At 39.7% G+C, this 26,276-nt stretch overlaps 1 protein-coding gene across 2 annotated transcripts in view; it reads right to left on the bottom strand.

The window, feature by feature from the left end:
* Positions 1 to 5,651: 5,651 nt before the first annotated feature.
* Positions 5,652 to 26,276, bottom strand: part of ZCCHC2 (zinc finger CCHC-type containing 2) — a 43,125-nt gene continuing 22,500 nt past the window's right edge. The window contains exons 5-14 of one of the 2 annotated variants that reach the window (XM_040059097.2): positions 25,568 to 25,680; positions 23,569 to 23,663; positions 20,194 to 20,277; positions 18,241 to 18,298; positions 15,458 to 15,596; positions 13,887 to 13,951; positions 12,948 to 13,042; positions 10,876 to 11,004; positions 8,674 to 10,182; positions 5,652 to 7,670 (exon numbers count right to left, since the gene is read on the bottom strand). In XM_040059097.2, coding sequence (XP_039915031.1) covers positions 7,603 to 7,670; positions 8,674 to 10,182; positions 10,876 to 11,004; positions 12,948 to 13,042; positions 13,887 to 13,951; positions 15,458 to 15,596; positions 18,241 to 18,298; positions 20,194 to 20,277; positions 23,569 to 23,663; positions 25,568 to 25,680 — 2,355 coding nt within the window. In that variant the 3' untranslated portion in view covers positions 5,652 to 7,602. The remainder of the gene's footprint in view (positions 7,671 to 8,673; positions 10,183 to 10,875; positions 11,005 to 12,947; positions 13,043 to 13,886; positions 13,952 to 15,457; positions 15,597 to 18,240; positions 18,299 to 20,193; positions 20,278 to 23,568; positions 23,664 to 25,567; positions 25,681 to 26,276) is intronic. The other variant, XM_040059103.2, reaches the window with a different exon arrangement.

The following is a 26,276-nucleotide window of genomic DNA, read 5'->3' as shown; positions in this document are numbered from 1 at the left end:
GATCACCAGCTAAATGCAGGTTGAGATGTAACCTGCAAGTCACAGGATGGGGCTTGCTGAAGTGAACTAAACACTTCCTGCTTGTTTCTTTGCTGATATGGCTGTTGGTGCAAATGAAAACACGGCTTACACAGGTGCCCAAAAAAGCTTCAGAAATTGAACTTCAGCATTCTCTTTCTTCAAGCTCCCGTACCAGGTTTTGGGCAGAGGTCCCTACATACTGAGCCCCAAGGCAGAGTGCTGATCAAGGCATGAGAGACCTGCTCCTGCCAGGTCTGCACTGGCCAGTGAAGCACAGCACCTTCCAACTAGTCATCCCATGCAGGCATCAGCATCAGGAACCTGCTGGCAATAGGCAGCAATAACAGCATTATAATATTCCCTTCCACAGTCAAGAACAAAACTTAGGAAAGTGCTGTTGTTAGTCTCCACAGCTTGGCTAGACAACTCTGGCGTGGACAAAGTGACAGCTTTGTCATCTCAGGGCAGCTGCTCTCCCCAGTGGTGCTGGAGGCATGACAGCCTTTGGGAATCTTTAGTTGCAGGGTATCCAAGCACATTTGCTTTCCTGTCTAACTCTGAACTAATATCCTGTTCTTTGCCTCCTCCAACTAAGAACACGCTAGAAATGAGATATCCTTCCTCAGAAAGGAAGAAAAATGTGTTTTCATGGTGCAGCGAAAAGTCCCAGCTCCCATTTAGGTGCCTTTGCAATGGCAGGCACTGGCACAGGCTCAGACTCTGACAGCTACCCTCTTGCACTGGCATTTTTGAATTAGCAAGTTGTACTATCATTTGGGAGTTTCCCTATCACCGATTAAAGCGTATCAAATGGCCCTCCATGCCCTTCATAACAATGTTTAAGCCATGAACCATAACATTACAGTCTCTGTCACCTTCATCCTGTCCATGGTTTTAGCACGCCTGGGAAAGAGACCTAGAAATGCTAACCAGGGCAAAAGTGAGATGAAAAAAAACCAACCCTGGCAAACTCATAAATGAGAAGTGGGGGGAAAAAAAATCCAAGGGAGACAACACCCAAAAGAGTGTCTTAGCTAGCTCTGTGTAGCCATAACAATTATGAACACTGTAAGGTTTTGAATGTATTGTTCTAATCTGTCCCATGTCCACATAACTCAGCCCTATGCAGATTGCTGGAAGAGCTCATCTCCTCTGCCGTGTGTCTGATCTGGCCAACTGCACTGTGGTGACATGCAGAATTCAGCTGGTTTTGTACCAAATTGATGCAGTTGCTCTTTGAAGTTCAGTGCTATGAAATTGATCTGAGCTGCAGTAAGGAATCAAGTGATGTGTGGAAATTGTCACACCCCAATGCCTGTTCCTTTTTTTTTTTTGTGCTGCTGTTGCTTTCCCCTGCCCTCTTCTCCTCATGTTACTGCTCTTCTCCTCTGTGATCTTCATTTTGTATGCTGACAGAGGCCAGGATATCCATGCCTGGTTTGAAATACCCAGGAGTCCTTGTCAAGATGTACCTCAGAGCCAATCTGGTCTTAAAGGAGCAATTAAAGTAAGTCCCATGATGTTCTCATCTGGAAGTCTTGCGACTGCTAAGCTGTCTGCTCTTTTGCTGGGGCATGTACATATCCTGTAAAAACATTTTAATGAAAGGAGCATTCTAATAGCAACACAATTACTTTTATACATTATATTTACTCAGCCTAGACATGCCATCAGTTTCAAATCTTAGTTTTGGTCAAAACAAGAAAAAAATCAGCAAATGTTGAAATGGCCTCAAACTACACATTATGTAAAATAAGACTATTTAAATGTAATAATTTATTATATAAATTATATTTTATTATGTATCACATAATTTTTTTCTAAGAAGTTCCTAAGCAGTATCTTAATACCAAAGCTAAGTGGCAAGTAAGTATTTAATGCAACAATCCTCATCTTTCTGTAGTCACACCAATGACCTTTGGTAGGATTTAATTCTTATCTATGTATACATCTTCAACATCCTCTGCCTCAGGAAAAAAGCACACTTTAAAAGTCAATAAAAAATGGATATTTTAGATCAAAGTTCTAAGCTGAATGCACAAGTGATTAAGATACAGCTTTCCTTTTACCAAGTTCAGCACTTTTTCAGCCTGTGCTTTGGTACCTTGTGTTATTGACTCATTCATATAACAGTGACCCTGTACAACCGTCAGGGAACACATATCAATATTAAAAATAATAGTTTTATTATGTTCTCTCTCTTGGGCAAAATGTTCCCGAGCATGAGATATTCCAGATAAATGTCTGATCTGTGGACCTTCAGGCCAAGCAGAGAGAGATAAGTAAGAGACATTATCCTCAAAGATAACCAGACTGCCTCAGGAGTTACTCCCAGGGAAAGAAAAAAAAAAAGGGAAAAAAAAAAAAAAGCTCCACAGTGCTCAGAAAGCCAAAGCAATTGTCATTGTAGGAATGCAAGTATCTAGAACCATTTTAATCCTCAACAGTTCTTAAGACACAGCTTTCACATCTGGCTGCAATTCTCTGGATCTTCAGTATCCATTATGACACCTGGGCTATTTTAGCTCTGGTTTGGGTTGGCAGGGACCTTTAAAGGTCCTCCAGTCCAACCTCCCTGCAATGAGTAGGGACACCTTCCACTAGATCAGGTTGCTCAGAGCCCTACCCAACCTGACTTTGAATGTTTCCTGGGATCAGGCACCTACCTCCTCTCTGGGCATCCCATGCCAGTGTTTTACCACCCACAGAGTAAAGAACTTATTTCTACTATCTAATCTAAATAATCCTTCTTTTATTTTAAAACCACCTTCCTGGTAGGCACCTTTTAATTATCAGAGGCCACAATAAGGTCTCCTCAGAGCCTTCTTTTCTCCAGGCTGAACACCTCCAGCTTTTCCAGCCTTTCCTCATAGGAGAGGCACTCCAGCCCTCTGATCATCTATCATGGCCCTTCTCTGGACTCACTCTAGCAGGTCCACATCCTTCTTAAGTTAGGGAGCTGTCCCAGAGCCGGACACAGTACTCCAGCTGGGATCTCACCACAGAGGAGCAGAGGGGGAGACTCACCTCGCTCAATCTGCTGGCCACACAGTTACCAAACTTATTTCTTTGAAAGGTAACAAGTAGTATGCTCATCATGTGAGTAAATATGTAAACATGAGAAAACTCAGCAGAAATGAGCATTACAAAATCAGACACAAGTCAAAGCTTACCTAGATGGCATGAAAATGCTAAAACCAAGTTCAACTGAAGCATCTGAGATTACCTCAGTTGTTAAAGCATCGTGCCAATAACGCCAAGGTCTTGTGGGGGTTGGTTACTTAAGTCCTGGACTCAATGGTCCTTGCCGGACCACTGAGTCCAGCAAGAAATAATTCTGGGATTTCCGTGGTCTTAAGCGGTACCTCGGAAATTCCCATATATTCCGCCGGTGGAGCTATGCTGCCACCTATTGTGAGGATGAACCCCACACTCGTTATTTTGCTAGGCAACGTTTGCAGTAATTACCACTTGTCTTGCTCTTTTAGTATTAGAGGTACTTGCTTCTGAAGTATCTGCTACTGATCACTGCTGGTGAGAGGCTGCAGGGCATAGGTGGCCTTTCAGCCCGACCAAATACAGGTGCTCATACTTTCTGATCTCTCATCTTCCACAATGTACAGTTTCATTTGGCCATGTCTGCTGCTCTCAGCTCAAAAGCTGGTCCAAAATGAGAACCCTGCTTCTCTGCTCTGATCGGTGGTCGAGGAATTCAGCCATGGGTAGAGAGGCAACGTGCTCCCCCGGCTCCGAGATGTGCTTTTCCCTTCTCCCTCATGCGAGGAGCACAGGACTATGGGTTAGCTCCCCAAAACTGAGACAGCACTTGAGATATAATCTAAACTCATGACTGTGCCTTTAGGACACGTCTTCTTCCCCCAAGCACGTGGGCAGTCCATGTGGCCTGTATATATATTGTGCGTGACTCCAGCAGCCACGCTTACCAGCCCCGAGCAGGGAGCTCTTTTGCCCAAAGCTGATTTTTTTTCTGTGCACAGAATTTAGGCAAACTTATTTTGGGAGAGCAGCTTCAGGAAGCCCAGGCCAGCACACCTCCAGAGGCTCACACCATGAGCTAAGCCGTAACAAGCTACAGTAGTATTTCCATCTCTCTAAAACTGAAGTAGCTTGGCACTGGTCAAGTTCTACAGTTCTCAGTGTACCTTTCCCCACCTTTTTACTTTCCCTGTGCCTTGGCACAACACAGAGATGCTCTGTTCCTTCACCTCTCCAGTAGCATCAGCTAAGGCAAGACCTAGGTGTTAAGGCCATCCCTGCCACCTTAAGGTCACTTAGGTGTCACTCCTGGACAGTCCGGAAAGCTGCTCAGGCCAACCAACTAGTGGGATTTTGTCATTTATCTTTCGGGCATTCAGCAGCTTCCAAGGCATTCAGGGGAGAGAGAATCTCTCTGGAGCTGCAGCTGGAGTGAAACCTGATTGACAGACAGCAGTGGTGCAGCCAGAGAGAACAGCCAGGTATGAGTGCAGTCAGCTCTCCAGCAAAACAAGCACCAGAAGCATGAGGTGTTTCTGCTGTTTGCTGTGCCACAGGGTACATGTTTTTACACTTCAGAATTGAGTCCAGCCAGGATCTGTCCAAGTCAGGGCTGCTTGCAGCACAGAGGCAAACGAGTATACCAGCAACTCAAGATGGCACTCTAAGTAGCAGGTGGCATTTTCAGAGTATCACAATTTACAAATTCCTTGGACAGGTGTTTGCACTTCCTTGAGTCTAGGGCAGGGACATGGGGCACTTGCAGCAATGGAAGCTGTGTGATGGTGTCCGTGTGACTCCCAGGTTCAATACCCCACCATGATTAGGGGAATATTCCTCAAAAACAAAGGTTGGATTCATGGGAAGCTTTCAGCCTCCTCATCACCTGAACTGGTTTCTCCAGAAGTAGGTTGTTCTGGGGAGTAATCTGGGATAAAAATCCAAGATAGTCTGGGGCCCTTGGCTCCACAGATAAACTGCAGCTAAGCAGTAGGAATTAGAAGTACTCTTTACAGCAGAGTACTTTACAGTACTTTACAGAGCAAGATGAGAGTCCTCAGTACCGTTCTCTCCCTAAGTCCAACCCCGAGCACATCCAGACACTGCATGCCCATCACACCCTTCAACTGCCCTTGCAATCAGGCAAATTTTTCTAAGTTTCTTCCATACGCCCACATGTTGCCCTTTCATTTATTTTAGAAGATCTAAGATTTCACTTTCTGGTCACTACATGACTAGGACAATTATTTGCATGGCAGTAAAAACAAACAAACAAACAAGTTGAACCTGGATTTTAGCCCAAATCCAGGAGTCATCAGGTTAGAATAGGCTTACTTGTTCTGAAAGGGCTGAAGTCCAAGTCCTGGGTCTATCACACAAGGACAACCTCTTACTACCAGATCTCCTGTATCTTAAACAAGTTTAAATCGAGATACAGTATCTTGACTTCAGACACGAGACTGAGCTCAGTTTAAGTCAAAAACTCTTGGATTTGTCTCAAGTGACAAATTCTAACCAAAATGGTAGCTTGCCAAAACCCTCCATGATCCCATCCCTACACTCAGCAGCAGTGATTCACCATTCTAAGTGATAAAGGACAGTACGTGCACACAGGTACTTTTTTCTTTTTTTTTTTTTTTTTATTGCTGTTAATTCAAGGAAAAAGGTTGCATAAAATCCAATCTCTTCTAGAAATATAAGTGACCTTTCCAGTACATTTCAAATATCAAAGTATATGGTAAACATACAAATAAAGAGAAGGTAACATACCTCCTATTTACAGTACAGTATTTTAAATCATAAAATAAGTTCCATAAAGTACAACTGGCAGGTAATTCACAATACAAGTCCATTGGTGGTTTAACACCCTCACTTCAACTCAAACGCAGTTCATTCATTTCAAGTGGTCCAAAAATACCCAGATCAAATAAAAATTTTAATCAAAATAATTTTCATTTACTACTTAAACTTTTTTTTAGATTTTTTTTTTAAATTAAAGCTTTCATCTACCTCCCTCCCATTTCCCCCCGCCCCCCCCCAAGAAAAAAGTTTCAAAATGTACACTGGTGCTATAAATATAAATGCTACCTATGAAGAAATGTAGTAATCAAGCTTTTTTTTTTTTTCTTCAAGTTTTTTTTGTTTGTTTAGCAATTTATTAGACGGTTGAACCAAAGATTGATTTTTATTTCATCCCTCTACTGGACACTGGGTCTGATTTTAAGAAAAAAAACATTTCTGCCATGAACTGTGAGGAATGCCAAACCCTATGGATATACAGTGGTAGTTGTTCATCGGTGTTGAATGCAGCAGTCAAAAAACACACTCGTCTTCCAGATAACCTCAGTGCACTTTAGGAAATCAAATATTACCTGGAAGCAATTTAGTACATATATTGGCTTTTAAAAATAAAATAAAAAATACAGCAGCATTAAACTTACTTACTCATGATACTGACATGTTTAATACCATCTTAACACTCATTTCAGTCTTTCACATTATACCGTAATTACGCATAGTGGTAAATTGTTATAAAATAGTGACTTTTCTATTTGGTAGACAGGTTCTAATACTAATACCTGACTATTTTGTAGAAAACCATAGCTTTTGTTCAGTTTGAAATAAAACATTTACATTCTAAGTACAATGCAACACTGTAATAGTTTAGGAAAAAAATATTCAATCAAGTAATGTTCATTCTGTGTTGACACGATGTAGAATAGCTTTAAAAAAGGAAAAAATGCTGTCAGCTTTCATTACAAATGCAAACACACTGAGTACAACATTCATACCATTTTTTTTCACCTTTGTTGCTGAACATACAGGCTAAAAAGCTACAAGGGAAGAAAAATCTGTCAATTTAAGCTTGTTCATTTTTCTAAAAATGTGTTCCAGTCCACACAGTTTCAGCCCCTTCCTGCTCTATGTATTTTCATTTGTTTGGGCCTCTCGAGAGCTGCGTATCTGTATTATCATCCGGTATAATACACATACAGTATCGTGTTTTCCTTTGGACTCTGCTAATAGGATGTTTGAACATCTCCCCTCAATTCATGAGCATTAAATTTAGAGTACGGGCAGGGTCTGTATGAACTGCTAAACACTCATGCAAGTCCAACGAATCCACGTGGACAACCAGGGAAAGAAAAGAAAACAGCAGCATAAGGAGAACAGGGAGGGAGGGAAGAAGATTGTGGTGGGGAACATGACCAAGTTTCTTCTTTCACCATATGGCTGCTCCACCAGTGATGTCAGAGGTCAGAGGAATTTATTTTGTTTTTTTAACTGCAGTAAACATTGCACATGTCTCAAGTCTTCAGTGCAAAAGCATGGTTCAAATGCTCTGTCTGATTGTTTGGCTGTGTGTGTGAATTACATGCATTACGCAAGCCTCTTGTAGAACCAGGAGGAGACCAGGGACTCAGCCTTCTTCTTTTGTACGGAACAGAGGTGCAAAAGCAATGGAAAATTCCAAAAGAATATAAAACCGGGAATGTCCCAAAACACAAGACCAACCTCCCCCTCCCACACACACCTTCCCCCAGTTTCCCAAGCTTCAGTTTAAGTAGGCAATGTTTACTTGTTTCAGTCTGCAGAATCCAAGGTATCATTGGAAGGGGGAGGGGGAGGTGCGTATCTCAGTCTGTAAGTGCCTAAAACAGGAAAGAGAACTACTAAGTCACTGCTCACAATTAAAATGGATTACAAAACCACTACAAGGTATCAAAATGGACATGCTCTTCAAAAGGCACTATCATCCTCCAGTCCTTTTAAAGTAGATCCTCAGACTTTATCCTATTTTCTTTCATCCTCTTGCTAGAACTGCAGGTTTAAAATAAAGACATAGAGTGTAGATATAGGACTTGAGCTCTACTGGAAAAATGAAAAGAAAAGATGGTCCCCATCAAGGTTCATCTTTCCTGTTCCGGTCCAATCAAACTACTAAAGTCTGAATGGGAACAGGGGCAGGAATCAAAAATAGCTTGTGCTCGATGCAAACCCTGCATTTTCCCCATTCTTCTGGACAGAGAGAGAAATGGAAGCTACTCCTTTTATATTTAGTTCCAATCGCTTTCTGCCTTTTTGTTGCAACTCGTCTGAAAAGTTAAATGTATTGCATGAGGGGGCACAGAAGGATGGCTGATTGTGCAAAGGTAAGCCCTAGAAAACGTTAACTATCAAATGGCCAGTCTATTGGTTTTTCTTTAAATTCTCAGAAGTTTTCTTGGATTCTCAGGAATCCAAGGTCATACCATAGACAATAATTGATATCTTTCCCTTTTTGCCAATGAATTCTCTCAAAAAGCACCCCACTGAATGGGAATGGGAAAATCGAAACAACATGCAAGTCTCAACACCAAAACCAAACCAGCGGAAAAAGAATGACAATTTAGGACTGGTATCATTTGACTTTCCAGCTCTGAACTCACTTTCAACTCCATGCCATGAACCCCGTTCCCTCGCACTGTTCTACAAGATTTTCAGGCAGAGATAGGATGCTTTGCAGTTTTAGAGCAGGTCACTAGTGCACAACCATTTACACGAAACATACACACGCACGCACACCTTTCTGCAAGACCAGAAACAGCACATTCAGAAAGGTAAAGAGAAACTGCTAAACTCAAAAGCAAGTCCGCTGGGAGTTATCATGATTACCTTGTTGACTGGCCTCCATGGATGACTGCTTACAGTCCTGCGCATAGTGTCCACTTACACCACAATTGTAACATGAAACGTTCCCATTCTTCTTGGGTCCCGACCCATTTGTGTTGGCAACTACGTTAGGTGCTGGATATACAGGATAGAACCTCCCAAATCCTGCCATCTGCTGCATACCATAGTTGGCTTGGCTCCCCATCACTGGGTCATGCATAAGCCCGTTTGCATACGGAGACTGAGGCAGGAAGAACGGAAGTTGTGTTCCATTGCTTTGATGTGCTTGATTGAGGTAGCTGCCATTGCAAAGTGATGGCAGAGTGAAGAAAGATGGAACTCTGTAGACTTGTCCATGAAGTGGGTTATGATAAAAATAGCTATTAATCTGAAGGCTGCCATTGGTCCCACAGCTACACCTACGTCCACAAGAACCACAAGGGCCGGATCCCAACTGCTGCGGAGGTAACAGTGTCCCGTTAGTGTTATTATTCCCAACAGCGTTTATGTAGGATGTGCTGTCACTCTGTGCAGTGCTGTGTGTTAGAGCGGGGCTGGGGCTGGGAGCAGGGCCCGGCGTGTGTGTCGGGATCGCAGGAGGAACAGTGGACTGGACCTGACCAACACCGAGGCCAGCGGACTGAGGTGGTGAGGACGTCGCCCCAGTGCTCAGCACGTTTGTGTTCTGGCTGGGCAACACGCTGGTAGCGTGAGGGCTGCCTGGCAACGTGTACGAAGCTGGTGGAGGTGGCGGTGCTGCTGTGGAGAGACCAGCTGCTGGAAGAACTACCTTGAGATTGGTAGGCTGAGGGATTGCTCCTGGGTTTCCCTCAATGTGAGGCACCATTTGATTCAGTCCTACCACCTGGGATGCAGGTTTTGTCATGGGATCTGTAGTAGGAACTGGGGATCCTGGGAAACTACCTGGATTGTGGACTGGGATAAAGGCAGTATTTGGTGATCCAATACTTAAGTTTCCTGTCGGCTGCTGCGGTCCATTAACTGTGCAACTTTCTGATGATCCCTGTGGAGAGGGGATTTTCAATCTGTGTATTGCCAAATGCAAAGCAGGGCTACCGGGCTGGACAGAATGTGGAAGGAAAGAGGATGGGACTGGCAAAGGGGAAGCCATGAGCTCAAGGCGTTTCTCAGGTTCACCAGAGGTCACTGGGCCCATTCCCGCAGGAGGGGAATTCGCAGACTCTCTCACCGGCGATACAGCGACAGGTGTGGTAACCAGCATTCCCATGGTTTTACCATCTGCAGATATAGGTGGTGGGACAACTGCTTCAGGCTTCTGGGCAGCGCTGTGCATCACACAGTGTAAGGCAGGCATGAAGGAAATATGCTGAAACTTTGCATTCAAAGGATCTTCTGAAAGGCTTCCATTTTCATTATTCACTGAAGAGATCTGAGCAGATGATTTGTTCATATTTGATGAACTGATAGCACTGTAGCCTGTAAACCTGGTTGTATTTTGATTCCCAGAGTCCTCAGAATTGCTGTCTGTATCTGCGGGGACAAAACCATTTGTCAGTCAGAAGGATGAATCTCAAGCAACAGAGAATCATGCCCTGGTTTCATTTACCCATATAAAACCTATTGAGTTTGATGACATGAACGATAGTTATGTCTTCCCGAGCTGTGACAACTTAGAGATTCTTTTCGTTCACCCAAATTAAGCCAGGTCAATCTTCATTACTTGCCTATATCCACCTGCCCAACTAGCTACTGTGTCTTTGACTTGTGTATATCTGCAAATGTGAAGAGTAGGATACAGAGAGAATAAGGAATTTTCATCGTCTACAAAGTATTAACACAGCTTATTTAAATTTGGAAGAACGGCAAACTGTCAGTACAAAAAGACGGAGCTCCCGGACATGCCACAACATAATTTCATATAAGCCCAATCCCTTTTATGCAAAAATTTTCCACATTATTGTACTGTGGAAATTTCTCAAGAGAGCTCTATCACTGAGACCAGAAAATTATGACATATGTTTAGTAATGTAAAACTCGGTGGTATTTAAATGGTGCTAGAAGAATTCAAACAGCCCAGTCATGAAATCCACAAAGAAAAACGCATTCTGTGGCTATTTCAGAAAACAAGGTACTTAATCAAACTGAAAAGCTAACTAAAATAAATGCAAGAAGGAGATTAGTCTAGGAATAAAGGCATTCATGCACACTCTCCATAAATACAACCTCTGTCTTTTTCTTCTTCACTATCAAAGCTTTCCCGCCCATCATGCCGTGGACTAGAAGGAGAGCTGTAACTTTCAGATGATGTTTCTCCACATGTATCATGGCCAGATCCAGCATCCAAATTCAGATCTAAAAATACAAGTTGTCAGTTTTATTTTTTGATCTCAGTGTATGGAAGTGAGGTTATTTTGGTTTTCTCACGTTTCATGCTAGTTAAGATTTTTTGTCTGTTCCTACTTAATTGCATCTGTTCCCTGTATTCCTATCACTCCTACTCCCAGCATTCAGGACTGGCCTCATCCCTAAATTTATGATGAGTGAATCCTTGGTGTTAAAGAAGGTGATCCTGAAAATTGATATTTATGCAAAGCAGTGAAAAGAATGATGATCCTGAACGATTCCTGTGATGTTTATACCAGGCTGTACTACAACACTGATTTTCTCTGAACGGTAGCGATCCATCATTTCTTGCTGGCAGAGCTGCAGTGCTCCTTGGTGACACCAGGACAGGCAGAAAGCTAACTCAGCAGGACACAGCAAAACAATGCACCACCTCACAACTCACTCTTCTGGGACAGGCTTTAACCAAACTCTATCAACAAATCCTGTTTAAAGGAAAAGAGGTGAACTGCAAAAGTGGTAAATTGTGGTAAACTGCAAAAGTGATAAAAATGAGGACACTCGTCTGCTGGAAACCAGCTCTCAGGGTAAGGAGCTGCTATGGTTTGGCTTTCAAGTTCATCCCCAGAAAGAATAATGACAAATTCACCCTCTCTCAGGATCCATGACAGACACTAGCTGAAAACCTCAGCCCGCAAAACCTTGGTTAGCAAAACTTCAGGACAAAAATTAGAACACTAATTATTATAATAATAATTTATAAATAAAATATTTCCCCCCTATTTTTTATTGCTGCTGGAAGTTTAACATGTTGGGATGGCCCATCAAAAAGCTGCCTTTATGCTTCAATTCTTGAAATAATTTCCTGGATTAAACCCATAACTGCTTGAATTATTTTAACAAGTACTCTGAACATCTAATATAACCTTAACTATTGCTTTCCAAAATTGTTCTAGTTTTGCTAAGCTTGTGGACAGTGAGTTCTTAAACTTTTGGTCAAATGCTGCTTGCAGAAGGTAAAAACACCTGCCCATAAAACATGTAAATAATTTAGAACAGGATCCAGCTGGAACTCCCCAAGGTAAGAAGCAGGGAGAAGAAAGAATGAAACTTAATCAAGATTGTATCGCAAGTGGAAACAACAGAAAGACAAGGCACTTTTAAGAGTCCTCTCAACACTTATGCCAATTAGGTGGTGTAGAAAAAAGCAAACTCTTTCTCAACCTTCTGTCATGAGAACTACATATAAGAGAGGCAAGATTACAATTGATATTGGGAATTTTGAAAACATCATGATGGCAAAGTCAATGGGTAGCACAGACCTTCAGAAATTTGTAATAAAGCTAGGAGACTCAGTTTACTAAAGGAACACAAATATAATTTTGTCTTACAACTGACTGACGTACACAAAGTCTTGGCCTGGACTACATTTAGGATTACCCTAACCTGAAAGCCCTGTGAGGGCAGCACAGGCAGTTCTGTGTTGTAGCTCAGTGGTCACTTGGTTTGAACACTACAGTTCATCAACAGTTCACACCACAGGTTTTATACAGGCTTCTTGTGAACCATTACACAACAGATGAAGAAACAAGTAGCTGCAAAGAGCACACTGATGGCAAGATGCTCCATGTCCACACATTCAGGCGGCTAAATTTCATATGGAAGTAGCCCAACAGTAGTTGTTTCTGCAATTACTCCACCCCGTAAGACAACTTACGCAGACTTTACTAGTATTTTGTCACCTATGCATGAAGAGACACACCCCAAGCAATTAGATACAGAAGACTGAGTCTAGTGCATTCTATACAGCGAGTCAAAGCCCAAGTTAGACAGCCAGTACTGACTTGCTCCAGAACATTTTTTGGACTTGTGCTTTCCCCTTTACAGAAAACCTCAAATAAATCAGCTACAAGCTCTGTTTCTTACTAACAGCTTTGGAAAAAGCACCTTACCTTTTGCTGTCCCGGTACGGATGTGCTGTGATGCTGCAACTCGAACTCCATTGCTCCTGTTAGTCAACCTGCAGTCACTTTTCTTTGCTTTCTCCCTGTGTAAATAATTTCATGGCTTTTTTGCAAATGCATGAGTACAAATAACCAACCATGAATGAACATGGAATGACACTGGAAACAAAGGCAGTGACTCCAGGCCAGAAATGTGTATTTAATAGATATAACAACAAATTCAAATAATGAACAATTAAATAGAGGCTGCTGGTGGAATATACCAGGAACTAAACTGCAAGTAGTGTTACTAAACACTATGAATAAAGATCTATATAAGAAGACACTAAAAAGGAAATGGTGCAGCAGACAGTAAAGTCATTTTTTGAAAGCAGCCCTACACCAGTCTAGCGTAATAGCATCTGGAAACCTGGAAGAAGGCAGAGTATTAGGTAAGGGTGGAAGTGCTTCCACTTCTCACAGCGCAGAGTTGTGTAGCCTGCAGGAAGTTCTGAAGCCCTCTGATGTGCAAATTATCTTCAATAAGACGTTTCGGCCAGTTACCACCCATTTCATAATGTTAAAGGTTACGTCAACCCTCATTTGATTTTCAGTATATTCTGGACAGCTTTACACCTTTTAAGTTTCAAATAAATATAAAAAGAAAAACACAATTTAGTAGTGGTTAAGAATGTACTTCCACTCATTCATTTTTTTATTAAATGCCAAGTGATATTTTGAGAAATGAAGGCATTCACTTAAATCCTATTTATCAAGTTACTTCTTTACAGAATATAAAATAAGGATTTTTATGTAGCCTAGCCTCACACTATGCCAGCTCTTGTGCCACCACGGCAAACAGAACCGCTTAATTGACTGCAGACTCCGTTTATCAGAGTGAATTCGTTACACCGCATTTCTGGATTACTGGTTACATTGGAAACCTACTTTTCCAGCTGTGGCTTTCCCTTCTTCTTGCTTACTGCAGACAGACTTCGTTTTTCCACTGTGTGCTAGACAGAAAATACAAAGACACCAGTCAAACAACAGAACTGGTAATGGAAGCCAAGAAAACATGGAAGCCCCTTCTAGACCGACAGGTCCACGAGTCCAAGAGTAGTGTGCTCACAGGTGCTATAACCACCCAAACAACCACGTGTTCAGTGCACTGAGCCTGTTAAATAATGTGTCATGTCTTGTGTTTACATGAGAATCAGCAAAACACTCACCAAATTACTACTTGCAAATATGCCAGAGATATCAATCAAATTACTGTTTGCATGCTGTTCTTCCTCCAGAGGATAAAAACAAATGTGCTTCATCACATACCTGCTAAAAAGGCTGATCACAAAGCTTAAGGAGCTACAAAAATTGTTGATATTAATGGAATTATTTGATAGTTGGGGGTGGGAAGTACATGTGACAAATTATTTTTACATAGTGACAAGCAGGTACCTACCCTTAAACTGGAGGTTTAAGCTGCTAAACTAAACACTAGAATACAACGTACAAGCACATAAGAAAAAACATAGGACCTACACAATTTTTAAAGTATGCTATTACTCATTATTATTAGTAATTATTAACAACTCATATTTGGCAAGGAAGTAAAATTTATGAAAACTCTGAAATAATTTCTGTCCAAATTACTATAGGTGGACTTCCTTTAAATAGCTTTCCCTCTGCTTAAGTAAATTAACCTTTTTCTTGCTTCAAGCTTGCAGTATTTTAAGCTTTGATGCAGCCTACCATTTCATGTTTAGAAGTCAACCTCAATTCATTACCCTGCTTTATGAAATAAGGAAACTATTTTTGTTTGGCTGGTAATTCTCACATTACAATCAATAGTCAAATTCCAAACATAAGTAAGAGTAATATCAAACAATTCTAACATTCTGCATTTTTAATATATAAGCAGTGAGCAAGCTTCCTTCCCCGAATTTCAGTGGTAGATAATTTTATTTATAAATAATTATTCTGCTTACTTATATTCACAATGAGACTGAGCATTGAAGAAACACCAATCTCAGACGAAGTGTATATGCATCCATCTACTAACTTTTTTCAAGGATCATTACTTAAATAATGCAGGTAAGATAGAAAGAATATGTTTAACCTGTTGTACCTGCTGTAGCATTAATACAGTTTAGCTACTAATACGGTTTCTAGTTTGTTCCTTGCAATAACAGAAATTGCCCAAGCATTCTGGAATCCTCTCTGATGACAATGTTACAGTAACAGGGAAGTGCCTGATCAGAAATTAACATTAGACTTTTCTGATTACTTACATTGTGCTGGGAAATTTTATTTAGAAATTCAGCAAATACTCAGCTTTCTGACACAGTGGTAAGGAATTATGAAGGGTTTTCTAATCAAGGTAAGTCAGCAGCAACTTCAACGCTTATTTTGTACAATTTTAGGAGCACTTTTCATCTTTTAAAGCTAAATCTCATCATGTGTAGTGGACAGTCATCTCAGGTGTCTCGGAATATGGTTTTAAAGAATAAACAGCTACACACCTGGTCAAGTAGGTTAGTACAGTGTTCTGGGTGCTGCTGGACAATACAGCTTTTCCTTCTCCAGTCCATTACCCCATTCTGCTCCGAGTGCTGTATGTTAAGGCTATCCAGTGAAGAACATTTTGCACTGCTAGTGCTGCTGAAATGAAAAAAAAGAAAAACAAACCCCAAAGTTATGCTGATGTGAACAAACCTGCAGGCTTTTCTTACCAACATACACGTTTCACATCATGTTGGGAAATTTTGCTTTCAGAAAACCTTTGGAATTTTCAAGAGATTTAAAACATGCAAATTACAGCAATTCTTGTGCTCTAAAGTTATGATCTGACCATAACTGGAGTTCCTTTTTCACTTGTCTACTATAATTTGATGTAAAATTCAGAACAACAGAATTTGTAGAAAACAGTAAGTGAGGGAAGAGTCTCCTTGGATATTTCTAGACACAAAAACTTCGCTATTTTCATACCAGACGTGTGGAAATTTTCCAGATAGAAATGTATTCTGAATTCATTTTCTTTCTTCCTTATCATTAATGACAAAACTGGAATTACTTTGTAATCCGTTTCAGAATTCTTTAGATATTTAAAGGAAGGAGCACACAGTTACTACAGATCACACTGCAGCTGTGTTTGTTTGTTTCAATTTCAAAACAGTCGTTTTGCTTTCAATTTCTACCTTCAGGAATGCTAGTTTTGAGTAGTGCTGGGAGAGGCAAGTTGCACTTGGCATTTACTTAGAACTTCATTAGTGATTTGCACTGAAGCTTTGCTCTGCAGCAGGCGGTCAGAAGCAGTATTTAACTAGGTCTGAGACCACTGGTCAACAAAAGCTGCTGGAAAACAGTCAGGGCTCTGACAGAGTCAGTAGGGCACAAGGACCTATAACATTTTCATATCTCATACAAAATCATGCCTTACTGCTGGCTGGATGCAAAAGAAAAAAAAAAAAGAAAAAAGGAGTGAACACTTAAATTCTTATCGAAATGCTTATGCTGGTAATTGAAAACCTCTTAATTCAGCTGTTGGCAAGCTGCTTCACAAAGGTTACTGCAATATGAAATGTCCCCATGATGGCAGAAACCCCTCTCACTTGAAAGCACAAGACATGCTGAAGTTCCAGTAGCTACTTATCAAATACCTCCGGGAGTAAGGGCTCAAACTATTTGAAAGATACACAACAGAATATAAAAAAAATTAAGAAAATGGCAAGAACCCAAGAAAGTCCCAAAAGACAGACAAAAGCCCCTGATTGCTAAGATAGAAGCAAGGTCACTTAAAAAACTTCTGCCAAGTGGAGGTAAATGATTTCACTGCCAAATTTGCAGTCATTTCATGGAAACTGTAGTATTACTTAAGTTTTTGTTTGGTATCTGTGATCTCACTCCCACTAGTAAACTTTTGGACTTTTCAGGAGTTAAGACTGCAATACTGAATGAAAACAAGAGGTAGACAGATGCACAATGTACCAATGCTATTTGAGATGGACTGCTTGTGACTCTAAACAGCTTTATGCGTATTTAAAATAGAAAAGTTTCATTCAGTACCATTTCTTTACAACCCATCAACAACAGGCACATAAACCAAACAGGAGAGGACTAACAGACCTCTAGCAGTCAAGGAGTAAACACATTTCCCCCTCTTGGTTAAACAGAAGATAATAAATAGTTAGCTAAAGGAATTTCACTCTCAGAACTTTGTGGAAATGTCTGTCCCTCTCTCTCCTACCTGAAAGATAGGTCCTAAACTACAGTCAGCCTTACTGTTATTCATTATACAATGAATAAAAAAAGGACAATTTCTTTATTAATAACTACAAGCTACTAAATTTGGATCCTGCTCTGATGACTTTGTAGTAGGTTGTATATCCACCAGTGTAATCATAGATTTTGTCAAGATGACACTTTCTTCTTGAGGAAATATAAATTGAAAGTAGGACAGTTAAAAACCAAAGCGGACACAAACCACTAAGTTATCTTGTGGTGAGTTCACAAGAGTTTTGTCTGTTAAAGATCTGTGGGCCTTAACCAACACTGTTCTATGTTTACATTCTAATTACTGGAATTAGAGGTAAATTTTCACCACAAGAAAAATACCTTTTACAGATAAATCAACACTGAACAAAATTGTAAACCACAATAATTTTTGTATCCATTTCTTTCCCTTAATTTAGTTGCATTAGTGCACAACTATGTGCAAACATATCTAAAGTTTTTAATTTAATCAAAATACATTAATGAGTGAATTCAAATTAGGTACTTCAGGGATTTGAAGGCATATATAAACAACTTCAATATGGTTAGAAACTGCTTCCACTTACAATGGACACAAACCAGCAAGGTGTGCATGCATTTGCCAGTAACAAATAAAAAGCTCCTCTTTGAGGCTGCTTAAGCTTCAAATCAAACTGGAAATTTTCATTACAAGCACGGGGGTATGTGCACATCGGAAAAATACGTACCAAAAAGATTAATGCTATTCTTCTTATAAACACAAAACATCAATTCAAATAGTGAAGATTCATAAAATTTGGGAAAGAAGAGCTATCCAAGTGACCTAGACCTACAGATTTAGAAATAGGGTCTCCTGAACTATTTTTCTAATAGAGATTGAGTTAATAACAACCTCCTATACAATACAAGTAAGACCAGAACACCCCACCACAAACAAACAAAAGCTGTGCAAACAAGCTTTCATCTAGAAGGACACTCTGGAAGGATACCCTTAAAGCACTAACAAATATAAGTTCAGATATGTAACATGGTCACACTACATCCTAGTACCTACTTGGCAACAGGACTTTTTCCATTATGTTTCTTGTGAACTGCTGTGTGTTGCATTACATCTGAAAAAAAAAAAACCACAAAGCACAATTTCAACAGCAATTCCATTTCATCTTTTAAATCAATCCAGCAAATTCATTATTCCACCATTATCAGGCACACAGCAGAAGACACCTTCACTAAACAGGCCAGGCTCAATTTACAGCGCTGAAATCAGCAGGTGTTGCATAGAAGACAGATCAGTTTGTAAAGATTATAAAAACAGGATTCTTTAACTTCCATTCCACAGAAGAATGAAACAGAAAGAGAGGAACTATGACAATGTTAATGTTTGCTCACCTCTCTATTTAGTTTTAAGCACTGAATGCATGATTGAGTATCACTCAGTATGAAAGAACAGAGAGAAGAAAGGAATGAGTCAGGAAAAAACTACAACATTTTTTAATTTCTTCTGCACTACTGAAATTAATCTCAAAACTATGTCACACATTCTGACTAGCAAACGAAGACAAGTCCTACACTAAAGTACTGCATTCTGAACCTGAAAATTCACTATGCAAGTAAAGCGTCACAAATTACATCTGACAAAAAGAGATACTGCCTCAAGGCCAGGCTGGGTGGGGCTCCAAGCAATCTGGTAGAGTGGAAGGTTCCCTGCCTGTGGCAGATGGTTTGGAACTTTAAGTTTGCTTCCAACCCAAACCACTCTAAGGGTCTATAAAGAAAAACTAAGAACTTTAGAGACACAGTCTACCCTTTTCTTTAAGGCAACTGTTATATTTTAATGAATGCAACTTTACTTAATTGAAGATACTGAAGACCTTAGTATTCTTGCTACTTATGATTTTGCCTGAACTCCCTGCAATCCTACACGTCAGTCCAAATTATCGTTTAAAATTTTGAAGAAAAAAAAAAAAATTGTGATTTTTAAACTTCCGGTAAACACCACAAAAATGGCACAAAAGGTGTTTCGAAATGCATTTGTAGTTTCACCAGGTGAAGAGATTTCTGTATCTTTAAGAATAGTATATAAAAGACTATTTGAGCAAATATAGTGTAAATTTACTTGGTCTGTTCTGAACAGTTAAGAATATGGCAATGATTATTTTCATAAGAAAAAAGCTGTTCAAACTGCATAGATAGATTACCGAACCCACAGAGTTCAAGAGCAAACTTCTTATGAGTTATTAATGTGAAAGAGGATAAGAGTGCTGTCATTACATGAAAGCCAACATAAGTGTTCAGTGGTCCATGTTCACCCAGCAGTCCCTTTTCCCATCCTTTCCACCTACCAGGAGCTTGTACTTGGTTCCTTCCAAAAAACAACGCAAAACTGACTTGCTGTTCCTTTCAGAGTGAAACTACTGACCAGCCACCAGGCTGCTGCTTCCACGTGTGAACTGTTTTTGAGGCATTTGAAAAACACCAGCTTTCAGACTGTAATCAATACTCACTACAGTCCCAAACTGCTTTGATACTCTGGACTACAGTCCAGAGTATCAAAGCTGCATAGGTTAAGAATAAGAGGAAAACGTGAACATGCTTTCTGTGTAAAACTAGAAGCTATACAAATTTGGCATATTTAATGTAAAACAGTCTGCAACACTTGAAATACCGCACTTAACTCTGAACCCTGGTAACTGAAAATAAATAGGTAAAGACATGGAAGTCTATAAATAATCTTGGCTCAAGTAAATTGTTAAGTATGTATTCCTGGTTGTTCAACACAGCTGTGAACTTCTGCCTTCAAGCTGTCTATGAATGCTGCCACTTCTTGAGTTATAGAACAACCTCTTACGGAAACTGCTTAAAGTACACAAAAGTTCTTCATTTGCATAGCAGATTTCATTCAATGTTTGTACCACTTTATACCAATGAAGAAATCAGTCATGTGCATGATTTCCAGAACTGAGTGTGGTAAAATAGCTCAAAGAACCATCTTTGAGTACACAACTACCTTCCTCCTGACTTGAAGCTTCTGAACTGTCCTCCTTGAAGTGTTCTGCTGTCTTAACCGTCTTCAAAGAGGGTTGTAAGTTACCTGCAGAGAATAAAGTTCACGTAGTAACTTTATAGATCTTGAACAACTGGACAGTTCCTGAATGCTTGCACTAAACTGGAAGCTAGGGAAATGGAACACTGAAATTACTGGTTTACTTGTGGCAGCAATTTGAACATTGCCTCCTTCAAAGCAGGCCACCTCCAAGAGTAAAAGCTCTTAATAGATCCTTTTATTTTGAAGAAAATAGTGTCAAAAATGATTTTAATGCTATGGTACAATTTCAAAAGGCTGTGATTGTGATAATTATTAGAGATATTCCTAAATGCTGCACTTCATATTTTTTTCTTTGTAATCATTTTGTGTTACAGCAGGAAATGGGAGGAGAGCAACAATAGTTAGTAGCATTCTTCTGCAACAAATTATACTCCTCCACTATCAACATTCATCTCCCAAGAGAGACCTAATTTGAGCGAAAGACTTCTAGTGCCCTTAGCACAGTTTTTACACGTAATTTTTGCCTTTTTATGCCAGACAGGATGAAAAATAAGTAGGAATAATTTTAACAGTTTTGTTGCAAAAATACCACTTCCATGCTCTGAAAAAGGACTCAGTTTGTTAAAAAATCTAAGAGTCTACTCTTCCCCTCTCAAAAAAGTTCCAAGTTAGTGCAGGTGAAAGCATCTGAAAGTTATTGCTTAGGAGCTTGAAACATTGGTAAGAAGATCCTTCTGAATATCATCTGCATTGAAGATACTAAATCCCCAGAGATCATGCTCTCATGTTGGAGTCAAAAGGCTACTCTGACCTGAAAAATTGTCTAAACAACTGAATTTATCAATCAGGAGGGAGCGAATTGATTTCCTCCGTAATGGAACACAGTGGCATAATTAAGCTTAATGAATATTTAGTGTGAGATCCCAACTATTTTAGGTATAAAGACCTTTCACCAAACGTACTTCCACATAGGTTTTACTAAATAACTGTATTTATGTGAAAAGATATTTTTATCCCTGACTCTATATAGCAACTGAAGACCAATTTAAGGCACAAATGCTTTGTCTGTCAGTCAATCCTGCAAGTTCTATTGGAGAACTAGATGAGATTTTTCTTAAATACATGCTTCCTTTCCCAACACTGTCACCACATGCAAAATGTGCCACTGCAACTAACTTGCAGTAACAAGCAGCAGGATTATAGTAATCCCTAACAGGAAACCTAGAAAAACACAGAAACTACCAATTAACCCCCCCCCCCTCAGGGGCCACTTAACTGGGGTGATTTTGGCAACAGGTGAGGTGAGTACTTTTGTCTTAGTACGGCCTGCACCACAGGAAATGGGACCGTGGGCTACCCTGAATAAGTCATCCAGTCCCCCTTCTCTAAAGAAAAACCACTACACTTAGATTTATCACACTAATTCCCTTTACCAAATGTTTTCTTATCATCTAACTCAATGTCAGGGCCTGAATCATACCAACGGGCTTTGCAATTCTTCCCTGCTCTCCCAAGGGCTTCACCTGCCCACAGTGAAGACCCAGTCTGGTGCACTGCACTTTTGCAATTCGGGGTGTGACTGCTGGGAAAAGGACTGGCAGATGCCTCACCCAAGGCTTCCATCCTTTGGTTTGGGAGCTGCATTAGAGCTCAGGCCCTTGCCTGGGGTGCACTGCCAGCCCACCTGTGACTGGAGATGAATCTTGCTGATCCTGTTCTTCACCCTGACCTACTGACTTGTTTTTCTGCCTTGACCTCAGACCTGCCTCACTACTCTGGACTTGTCTGGTAATCACCAGGTTCTTGCCTGCCCCTGGTCCTAATCTTCCTGATAAGAAGTTAAGCCCAGCACTTTCTGTCTTATCCATCAGAGAGAACAGATCATCCTCTTTACATTAGGACTCTCTGGTATTTGAAGACTTAAATCATCTTCCATTTGAGTCTTTCCTCCTCTCTGCTAAACAATTAAGTTCCTCATCCTGTCAGTCTACATTCTACAACTGACAAATCCTCATGAACTTTCATGTAATCAATTATTTATTATTATAAAAATTATCTCACATTTAAGATCACTTTGTAATCTGTGAGACTTCTGACAGAACTGACATTTGTCTAGTCTCCTCCTGATCTACCCACCCTGCAGATCATTTCAGTGCCCAGTCAACTCTGTCTTGATGGAACTTGGCACCAGTTCTTTTTTGAAACCATTTCGAATTACCACCATGTACAACAATGCATTTGCAAATGCTTCCGAACCAGATGTAGTCTACAGTATAAAAGATGCACACTCTGTCCAGTGTGCCCATCCTTAACATGAACCTTTCTTGACTTTGAAAACTCTTTCCTCCCCACGCAGCCTTTCAGTAGAACAGAGGTGTCCATTTTTACAGCAGTAAATTCCAGCCAGTTCCACAATCACCCTGATTGTTATTAGCTTAACATTTTCACAAAACTGCCACGTACAAACGTACTGTTACTAAAAAATGTTACAAAGTGATCTACAGCTTCCACCCTAACCACAGTGCTTCTATTTCATCATGGAAATAATACATCTGTCACAGATCACACACGTCATTTCAAACTGAAGTCAGCTGTCATTCCTCTATTTTTTACCAAACGAATATGAGCAGTCTGTTTGGAACCTCCAATCTATTCAATTCCTTACTAAGGTCTTTGGCAACTTCTGAGGCAGTGACCTCACAGCCAGTGCCTCAACTGTCATGGTGTATAACATGCACTGAAAGAAGAAAAGATTCAGTGGAAATAAAGATCACATCCTAAGGCATCCATACAAAGAAGCCAAGCTTTGGTCGCACAGACAACTGTAATACATCAAAGAAATCTCTGCAATGCAAATGCTGGAACACAATTCTGTATGTTCTAAAATAATTTCTGTACTCAAAACAAATCTTAGTTTAAATATCAAGACAGATGCTTCATCTACAAAAGAAAACAAACAAAAAGCAGATGTAATTTTTCGGGTCAGCTCAAACTTTCTGTTCCAAAATTTAAGGTTTTGTGCAAGGAAGAAATGCCAAACTGTTGAACACACTCAATTCACAATAGCCTATTTGAAGAGCATGATGGTACAGGGAGGGAGGGAGGGGAGGAAAGAGGGAAGGAAGGAGGGAAAACAAACTGATGCTACATAGCATGTTCCCACTGTCAAAAGTATGAGTATCTGCTCAAGAAACTATTTATTGACCAGGAGTTCAAATACAACTAGTGGAATATAACACATAAACACAAGATTATAAAGCTGAACTTAGGCACAGCAGGAAGAATAGCTTTCTATAGACTTTTCATTATATAAAACAGTATTAGGATATTTCTTACTGTGAGTGTGCAAAGATTCTGATGAAATTGATTGGAAGAAGTTGTACACTCTCTGATTCTGAAGAAAAGCTTGTGATGTATTTGAAAATAGCTGCCTGAAATTTAAGGGACAGTTTGTTAAACCAAGTAACAGAATCATAGGAAGAACACAAAAATTTACTACAGTACCATTTAAAAGCAAACTAGGCAGTTCTTAAGAAGTCCAAACCCTTCAAATTGCATATTGAGCATAAACAATGCTAAAAGCTACTTCTGAGCTTTGCTGTTAAGCGCTAGGTGCAAGCTTGGAGTACGGCCAATATAAGGAATTGCTACAATGATTTTTTTGAATTTATAAAGTAGGTGCTTTTGAGTCATCCCAATTCAAACATTTTAGCCCCTTGTAACATTTTACTAAAGAGGAGTTTGGACTGAGTCCAAAAAGCACTACTCTCTCTCTCTATATATATATATTTTTTTTTTCTTTCTTTTTAACTGAGAACACATTTATTTTCCCAAAACAATGCATCTCTTTCTTAAATATGTTTGTATGGTTAAATACAAAGTTGACTTCACCTATAAGGTCAGCATATGAATTTCATAATTATCTCCAAGAGCAAAAGATGGGATTCTCAACATTGCTCTGCACTGGTCTGAGTCATTTACCAACAGGTCAGTGACAAATTCTATTACCTTCAAATAAGAAAACAGGCCAACAGTGAATGGCTTTCACTTCCCACACACCTAGGTTTCAGATACTACTTGCCAGGAGGCACTACTGATTTCTTTGGAGGATGGGCAGGGGAGAGTAATTTTTGGCAAATGGGCACATATTGAGACCCCCAAATAAGTATATATTTATGCTGGAACTGACCCTGAAAACAAAAAGGAGTTTGAATACAGTAATGCCATTCTCTTTAGATCATTCACGTAGCATTCCTGTATAGTTACAACACCACCTGCCAACTGCAGTTGCTTACTCTAATACAGTTGGGTGTGTCCAAAGGTTATCCTAGAAGTGAGCCTCTTGGGTTTGTAATTACTGGGCTGTAAAGGCATCACAACCTTTCTGTATTACAATACACTTCCTCCAGTCAACCTCTATTTAACAGGTTTATTGATTTAAAACCACAATGCTTATTAGCCAAAATTGTTCACACAGATCAATTTTTGACTTGACAATCAAGCCAATGAAAACAGACAAATATGACACACCAAAATTTATTTTAAAATTGTCAAGGGGGTGGTTGAGGCTCAGAGTGGCTCCACATCTTCTTTAACTAAAATATTAGGACAATGCTAGAACTAACAGAACATTATGAATAGGAGTTTGAAAAGCAGTGTCTGATTCTTCAACTACCCCAAATCAAGAGACACTGCCTAACAAGACGAATAATGATGAATTTATTTTCAACAGGGCTGAAAAACCCTGACCGAAAAGGACAAACGTATCAAGGTATCTGTACCAAACAAACAAACAAACAAAAACAAGTAGGCAAACCAAAATTCATATTACTGTTCTGAGTTACAGAATTTGACCACCAAGCTCTCTCATCACTAAATAGCAGGTGACGAGGTACGGGCCATTTTCTTACAAATACATGAGCTACTTTTAATTTTATATACATGCTTCACTACTACTGTTTACTCCTTTTAAATTCTGTTCTGTCTCTCACTCTATCCTGTCATACAAAGTAGAACATATGTGCTCTGAGCTACTGTTCCTAGTATTTCTAAATATACCCCTGTGTAAAGGAGGTAGTATCCTTCCAAAAGCGCCTATCATTACTATATAATGCTGCTTAGGACAAATATTTTCATAACTGTACAATTACTTCCAAAGAAGTCATTCTACCAAGCTTAGTAGAAGTCATAAGAGTATTTATTTCAACACTGCCTTCCCACTTTCTTTGCAAATTGGGTTTAGGTAGCAGAATTTCCACTGTCTATAGGAGTCATTTAGCTTGACTTCAATCACTTTTCCAGTCATGCATTTCACGCTATTTGCCAAAACATTTACCTGATTATGGGCTCAAGATCAGCATGCCTTCGTTCTTCCCTCTTCTGAAAACCCTGATTTAGTGCTCTTAAAATAGTCTTGTCAAATGCTTCAGAAGACAGTTCCTTTGGAAGCTGAGAAAAAGGTTAATGTGAAAAACGAGTAGTTGACATTTTAAAGACTGTATTTGTTCACTATGAGTCTTTATACCCTTTGGTATCAACAAGAAACTCAATTGTTCCAGTCTGAGTGATGTATTTTACAGACCAAAGGTACAACAAATCAACATCATCTAGCTTTGCAAGAGAAACACTTTGCTGTAAGTCCTCACAGCAAATTCACGCATAAAACTGTTTAAAGCTCTATTTCAAAGAATTACGTTCGGAAATCTACCAATACTATGGTCTTTTCCAGGATAGCTTACAGCCTTTTTTTTTTTTTTTCATTTGTTTCTTTAGATCTTTCACATATAGAAATTAGTTCTGAAAATAACATGAAAAAAATAACCAGGCACGACTGAATGCACTGTACTTACTATCATCGCTCAGCTAGATGAAACTATTTTAAATAAACCGGAATAGAAAGGAAACCATTTCAGTTATTTAATACACTAGACTTCAGCAGGCAACACTGAGATTAATCAATAGCAAGTCCCTCCCCACTTGCTATTAACACTGAAACTTCTTATCAAAATTCATTATAACTTTCCAATGTCAATATAACAAAGTAA

The sequence above is a fragment of the Hirundo rustica genome, chromosome 1 (assembly GCF_015227805.2).
Source record: "Hirundo rustica isolate bHirRus1 chromosome 1, bHirRus1.pri.v3, whole genome shotgun sequence".
In the NCBI taxonomy this organism is placed as follows: domain Eukaryota; kingdom Metazoa; phylum Chordata; class Aves; order Passeriformes; family Hirundinidae; genus Hirundo; species Hirundo rustica.
Note: the sequence above shows the minus strand (reverse complement) of the source record. Positions and strands in the feature narration are given on the sequence as shown.